This window comes from Mizuhopecten yessoensis, unplaced genomic scaffold (genome assembly GCF_002113885.1).
Source record: "Mizuhopecten yessoensis strain PY_sf001 unplaced genomic scaffold, ASM211388v2 scaffold855, whole genome shotgun sequence".
NCBI lineage: Eukaryota > Metazoa > Mollusca > Bivalvia > Pectinida > Pectinidae > Mizuhopecten > Mizuhopecten yessoensis.
The window spans coordinates 855507-863188 of record NW_018403755.1 but is presented as its reverse complement, the minus strand read 5'-3'; the positions used below and the strand labels follow the sequence as shown (position 1 = coordinate 863188).

Sequence of the window (7682 nt, the reverse complement as noted above, 5' to 3'; positions counted from 1 at the left end):
TTCGTTTTCACAGGGGAAAACTTAATTCAACACTAAACTGGCTTTTGAATAGACTGTAGGTGGCTTGCTGGACTGGAGTGCTGCATTATTTAAGAGAAAATAAAATCACCTTGACCTTTATTCAAAGTTTCGAGGGTTGAATCACTTCAAAGGTCAGAATTTAATTATGTATGGCCAGGACGTTGATGATATGATGTTTTATTTTATAAACACTTTGACTTGTATTTAAAGCTGACAGTGCAAGTTAAAAAGCTTTAAATTGAGATTAAAAAGTAAATAAAAAAAAATCTGGTTTGAGATCTTCCACATCTATTCCTACTATCGTTTCCAAGGAAGTGTCAACATTTAAGTTTGTCCTTGCTTTGTAACGAGTATGGGTCTCGCTAGGTATAAAAAGCGCATTACCTGTTCGAGGAGCAGACTCTTGTCCGCGCATGCTACGCCGAACAGAGAGTCTGGTAAAACCCAGTGCTATAGTTTTGTTTAGTCAAAACGAGGCTTTCCAGAATTCTGGTAAATGGTTTCATTGGTCAAAGGTAGACCCACCCTTTTCAACTTTTGAAGCAATGCTCCTCTTAGTTGTTGGGCTGTGTTGTCAACTCGAGGTGTACCTCCTCCTTCTGATGAAGAAGTACACAACCCCGTTCAGAATTCCGCCTATATTTGAGAAGGTTGCCACCAAGTAGATCAGTACCAATGGTGGATTTGGGAAGAGGACGAAAATACTTAGCACAGAGGCGGGCCACCACTGAATAAAGTACACGACCAGAAATAAAAGCATGTTCCTAGCAGCACGATGAGATCTGCTTGTAGCTTCAACTCTTGGGCCGAGTGACACTTCGATATCGCGGGTCTCACTTCTTATCCTGTGCCAGGTCAGACCATAGAGGATAGTGTTGGTGATTAGGATGACGATTATTGGTATAGCGACGACACTGTTGCTTGTCGTTCCTCTCACAGCATCGAAAAAACAGCTGAAATGACAACGAATTCTAAACATCTGAATTATTTCTATGAATATTGTCTTCATATGACACAGCTGTGAATGTCGTTTTATTTTCTTTGATCCACGTTTTTTATTACAATTCTTCAATTTTTCTATGTTGTGTCAAATATTAAATTTTCTTTGCATTACGGCAAATGGGACCGTCGGTAATGAATCAAATGAGGCACAGAATAGTTTTTTTCCAATTTGGATGAGATTCTGAATCAAGATTCAATCATCAAAGAAAATCAAATTTGTATTCACTATAGAACGATAGCGTGGTTTACAACAGTAGATGTACAGATACGTTTTACTGGAATGCAAGTTATCCTGACAACGTTCTTATCAGAGTTCTGCGCTTTCACATGGAGGCAAGAACACCAACATTCCCTGTCTCCGGCACATACATGGATGGACGTCCTGAAATGACCTTAGCTGTAAAAAGGGTGATACGCAAATAAAAAAAAAAAGTTATCAGAGTTGAAAAGGTAATAATGCCGGAATGACATCTACAACAACAGAACCGAAGAAATGGAATAATAACCGCCCGTAAGGTGCATGGAAACATCCATTTATACCCTTTGAGTAACAAAGAACCATTCTTGCTGTATTGTAGTAAGGAAAGTTTTTCAGTAGTAAGAAGGAAAAAACGTCTTTTATAGTATTTATGGCAATGGCAACACAGTTTAAAGATTATTGTTTTCGTAAAGAAAACAAATGTTCTTTGTTTCGGTAGCCGATTGATATATGACAAGATACTCTTAATATTGCTATGCCTGTTATGACAATTTTGTGTATGGATTTGCTCCCTATGCCCATATAAATGGGTGCTTGCGGCAGGGTATGTTTTTGTGAAATTGCCTCCTTGCGATAGTGCGGAACTGATGCCGACTTCATTGTGCCATGTCCCTGAAATACAATGTCAAAAGCACCCATCATATCATTCAACTCGGTCACATATTACTGACAACAGGTGAATTTCCCTAATCGCTAAGCAATATTCAAGTAACAATAAAAAACATTTATAAGGACTTTTGTCCGTCCCGGCATGGACACAGAACTAATTGCTTTTCTCACCTGTCCGAACGCTAACATTGAAGCCAATAGTGAGGTACTGCCAAGCAAGGCACCAAGAAACAAAAGGTAGTTTATAAGCTGTAAGAATACAAACCTAAACCTAAACCCAAACAATTCATTAGTTTCAATATATTAGTAGAGCCTAGAGGGCACAAACGCAAATCTCAAGGGTCGCGATCAGGTACATCAGATATATTCTTTTCTCGACGGACACCTACCTGCAAAAAGATCTAAGGGTTATAACTGTATGATATGGACACAAAACCCGATATCAAAATGTGAATTCTGCCTCCCTATGACGACGTATGCAACTGTATGAAGTGGGACAGAGGAACTTTTCTTATCTGTGACGCTCCGTAACCTGTGCACCTTTGGCGAATAATATGTCTGCTGTATCCCACAGCATTTCCTCTGTATTCTGCTTAGGGGAGGCAAATACATCAACATACCCTTTATAGTGCTATCTCACTGAAATACCATGCCAATTGTTATGTATTACTGCTTGGCTGTGTGAAAATGTGTAACAATTTAGCGTCTGTCTTCTTCAATCTTTATTACAGAAGTCCCCGAATTCACCTCCTAAAAACAGTTACAAACTTATCTCCCTTCGACCATACATTCCATCATTGTCTCTCTCACCCATCACATACCATACATACAACATCTCGCCCGACAAAACAAAATTATACCACAACAATTTTAACATGGGTGCGAAAATAAAATGTAATTGAAGAAATAATACAAATGTAATTATTCATAATCATACATGTAGGTTATCACCAGCACAAGTTTCTATTAGATCAACATTCTGTCAAGTTCATGATTCAAAACAATAACATACTGATACATTAACTGATACCTTAACCATAAATGGACTCACAAGACATGGACAGTTTTAGTGGTTATACTCAACTAACTGTATTATCTAACAGTATCAAAATGTTGCGCCATTGGCCATGTGATTTAAAGTTATAAAGCAACCTATACATAAAACTACCAACAATATTGACTTCCTGCCCTGTTTTGTATTACACCTTTCAGCCTCACGTCGCTTTATGCGTGCTGAAATACAATAACATTGGCCTTATGGTACACAAAATTACATATACAGTATCAATCAACTCTCAAAACAAGCTCAACACTTAATACACATCAATTTTCCAATACAAGTTTCCATGACAACAAAATGGTTAAGTTGTTTAGGTAATACTCAACTCACTTCTTATTACAGTATCATCATGTTGTGTCATATGACAATGTGATTTAAAGTTATAGAGTAACCCAATAACACTTCCTACAATACCAAAATACAACATTAACCTGCCAGCTTTATACTTATCCCTATCAGCCTTATCGTAGCTTCCTATGCGTGCTGAACAATATCTCGGTATTGGCCTTATGGTTCATCAATAATCACAAAAACCTATATATCAATCTCAAACAAATTCAAAATCCGACAAAAGGAGTTCATCACATGCTAAACGATTGCTCAAAACGGATATCTAATGATATAATTTCGATATTTTGCACGTTTGCTCGTTATCATCATGGTGACTAAAACCTACGATACAAATTACAGACAGTTAGGGTTAGAATCAAGAGCATCACAAAAATATTCCTAACCAGTTCTGAACTATGAATTACGACTGTCAATGTTTATGTCTTTCACTTGTGCACTGGTCTTGATCTTCTAAGTAAAACACGATTTGTAAAAGTTTATGTCAATCATATTTCGGACGGTATATTGGTCAGTTTGTTGAGAAAAAGTTCACAGGAAACAAATGGACTGTAAAACTGCCAGGGGGGAAAATCAGTAGAAATTTGTTGAATTAAACTGCACACCGTTTCTTCCCAATCCCCTATGATCATGTATGGCTCAAGTCGTGAACCGCTGGGTGCTGACGTAATCAAATTAGTGTCCAAAAATATGGATGATGAAACATTCTTGAACTTTCCCGGAACGAAAAGGTTTTGGCTTTCCTGGCTTCGATACACGATTATGTTTACATTTTCTATGGCAACTGGCGAAACAAAATCATGACATGTTTATATCGACCCACATGTAATCAATGCCGCTGTTCATCTTCATAGACAGGAATCATCAGACGAAATTGGAATCAAAGGAAATGAATCAGAGCACTATCATCCAGGTCCACTGTAAACACTACAGTATATTAGTAATCATCGTGATCTACTTTGATCAATAACAGGAAATCATGTAAGCAAAACAAAAGTTTAGCACAAATGTTGAGAACACCATACATCTCCCGCCATCGCCGCACGTGGTTTCACCACACCGGGTTTTGACCCAGCGTATCCGTTGTCGGTAGACATAAGAGTCAGATAAAACTCACATGGAAATGCTACAACACACTTTAAACGTGTCTACATCTCTCCCGGTTTAGGATTATCCACCATGTTATGTATTACTGCTTGGCTGTGTGAAAATGTGTAACATTAGCGTCTGTGTTTTTCAATCTTTATATCAGAAGTCCCCGAATTCACCTCCTTTAGGAGAGTTCCTAAACACAGTTACAAACTTATCTCCCTTCGACCATACATTACATCCTTGTCTCTCTCACCCATCACATACCATACATACAACACAATGATTCCGACCGGTCACATTATACTGACACAGGTGAACCAGTTGTTTTCGTTCCCTTAAATGCTGAACGTAAAGCAGAGGATACCAACTACATTATACCATTTTAATGACTTTGGTATGTACCTGCCTGGAGACAAAACCAATTCCCGTTTTTACCAATTTGGGATCTTTATATTTCTCTCTACTTCCAACTATCTTTAATTTACTAGCGCATTTTTGGCAACACCTTACTTTTGGATTTAATGTTGAACGTTTACCCAGGTGAGAAAGACAATGTGTTCTGTCCCCATGGAGTATGACCATGGCAAGCTCTCATAAGAGCACGAAGATGTTTCAAATTTTGTTTGTGTTTGATGTCTTATTTACAGCTACGGTCATTTAAGGACGTGCCAGGTTTGGTGGTGGAGGAAAGCCAGAGTTCCCGGTGAAAAACCTCCGACCTACGTCCAGTACCTGGCGACTGCCCCACGTAGGCATCGAACCTGCGATCCAGTGTTGGAGGGATGGCAGTACCAGAATGTGGCCGCGGTGGCCAAGTGGTTAAGGCGTTGCATATGCTTCTTTAATTTGGTAGGAGGTATGGTAGTGTGAAGAGTTGAAAGTTCAAAAGTATTAACAAAAAAAAACATTTTAAGGAGAGGACGTTCAATATAAAATAATACTTACAAAGTTGTATTTGTTCCGAACTGTCCCATAGAAGCAAGTACAACAGCGGACGTAAAGGGCAAACCAAATATCCAAAGAAACACTTTCCAATCTCTTGAGCCGTACTCGACTTTTTTTCGAAGATAAATGATAAAAAAAATGGTAACCGCTATTATGTTGACAGTGAACAGCTCGGCGAAAACAAAAATGTAGAGAACGAATCCATAAGCCTGACATAACACAGCAGGTCGCACATGGTCCCGTGTTATTAGAATCTGAGAGTGGTCTAACAGGTGGGTAATGCCAAGAATTGTTTCAGTGCAAGCCAGATAGAAAACAAACCGCTCACTTTTGGTCCAAGAGAAAATCCCTTTCAGTCCTCGGTCCATTGTTGAAGCAACGATTACGCAAAGAGCAGACAATATACTCAAGCCAAGACACGTGATCGCTAGGGAATGTAACAAAACAAACGACCCATCGTTGATACCGAACAGTTCAAGATCATACCCACTCTTAGCTTCCGGTATGATGCCACTTGTAACTGATTCATTGACTCTATCCATGATGTTTGATATGTGCACAAAAAGGTAAAAAAAAATATCGGTATCACTTTTGGTTAAGTGTTACCAGTTAATATTTTGATAATATTTTCAGCGCCCTGTATATCAGCGTATCAAAGAATGAAGACGTAGATATGGAACAGATAGCCCGGAAGTCCTGACGTATACAGATCGGATGATGTGTATATCAACGCTTTCAATTAGACCTAAGTTTGTATTTCTATGGAAAATCTGTACAGTAAACGTATATAAGCTGTCGGCAAACGTGAGGCTTTGTGATCACTTTATAACTTAAAACAGAAAGTAATGCTACTTACAAAATATATAACCAGTTCCTATTTACATATTCACTCAAGTTGTCTATACTTTTCAGCTCTAATTACATTATGGGTTTAACTGTGATAGCTTTTTCAGGGTTAACTTCTAACACAAATGAACTAAAGTCATATCAAGACAATGTCAACACGACAGAACGACTAACTAGTTACTTTAATTACCACTGTCAAGACTCTCCTCCATCTGGTCGGATATATAGTTGTAGTCCTTTATAGCTAGCCTACGGTAATTATTATTTGGTGTCAAATTAAAGGGAAACTTTCAAGCCAATATTTAAGCGTATACTTATCTGATCCATATGAAACTATAATATTAAAGTTACCATGCTACAATCTGTCGAGAGAGAAAACATGTTGTTAGTATTAAAGTAATACATTTCATTAATAGTAAAACCATATTGGTTTGAAAAGCTTTTCAACTCACTTGACTGATATTTATGTCAAGTATATGTGTGCGAAATCTTTTACCGACTAATTACATCTCCCCAGGCACAGGGATGAGGCAGAAGTTTAGGCTATTCTCGTGCAAACCCAAATTCTCGAGATGATCAGATGTATTGTTTACGCTATACTACTTGTTAGACAGGGTCAGTAGCAAGGTTAACACAATACTACGTAATAGACAGAGTCAGAGGCAAGGTTAACACTATACTACATGTTAGACAGGGTCAGAGACAAGGTTAACACTATACTACTTGTTAGACAGGGTCATAGGTAATGTTTAACACTATACTACGTGTTTGACAGGGTCAGAGACAAGGTTAACATTATAGTACGTGTTGGATAGGGTCATAGACAAATTTAATTCTATACTACGTGTTAGACAGGGTCAGAGGTGAGGTTAACACTATACTACGTGTTAGACCGGGTCAGAGGTAATGCTTACACTATACTACGTGTTAGACAGGGTCAGAGACAAGGTTAACACTATACTACGTGTTAGACAGGGTTAGAGGCAAGGTTAACACTATAATACTTGTTAGACAGGGTCAGAGGCAAGGTTGACACTATACTACGTGTTAGACAAGGTCAGAGGCAAGGTTAACACTATACTACTTGTTAGACAGGGTCAGAGGCAAGGTTGACACTATACTACATGTTAGAGAGGGTCAGAGGCAAGGTGAACACTATACTACCTGTCGGACAGGGTCAGAGTTAATGTTTACACTATACTGCGTGTTAGACAGGGTCAGAGGCAAGGTTAACACTATATTACGTGTTAGACAGGGTCAGAGACAAGGTTAACACTATACTACTTGTTAGACAGGGTCAGAGGTAATGTTTCCACAGAACTACTTTCTAGACAGGGTAAGAGGTAATGTTAACACCCAACTACTTGTTAGACAGGGTCAGAGACAAGGTTAACATTATACTACTTGTTAGACAGTGTCAGAGACAAGGTTAACACTATGTTACTTGTTAGACAGGGTCAGAGACAAGGTTAACACTATACTACGTGTTAGACAGGGTCA

General features: G+C 38.5%; 1 protein-coding gene across 1 annotated transcript; it reads right to left on the bottom strand.

Annotated features, from left to right (window-relative positions):
• Positions 1–342: 342 nt before the first annotated feature.
• LOC110453519 lies at positions 343–6036 on the bottom strand. The gene is made up of 2 exons (XM_021502498.1): positions 5337–6036; positions 343–974 (listed from the first exon to the last, which is right to left on the bottom strand). Exons 1-2 carry the CDS (start codon positions 5876–5878, stop codon positions 596–598), a joined length of 921 nt encoding a protein of 306 aa, XP_021358173.1. The 5' UTR covers positions 5879–6036; the 3' UTR covers positions 343–595.
• Positions 6037–7682: the final 1646 nt, after the last annotated feature.

Coding starts and splice junctions, on each gene's coding strand:
- LOC110453519 (XM_021502498.1), bottom strand. CDS start 5,878: ATGGATAGAGTCAATGAATCAGTTACAAGTGGCATCATACCGGAAGCT. Junction 975..5,336: donor TTCGGAACAAATACAACTTT/GTAAGTATTATT, acceptor TTGTCATTTCAG/CTGTTTTTTCGATGCTGTGA.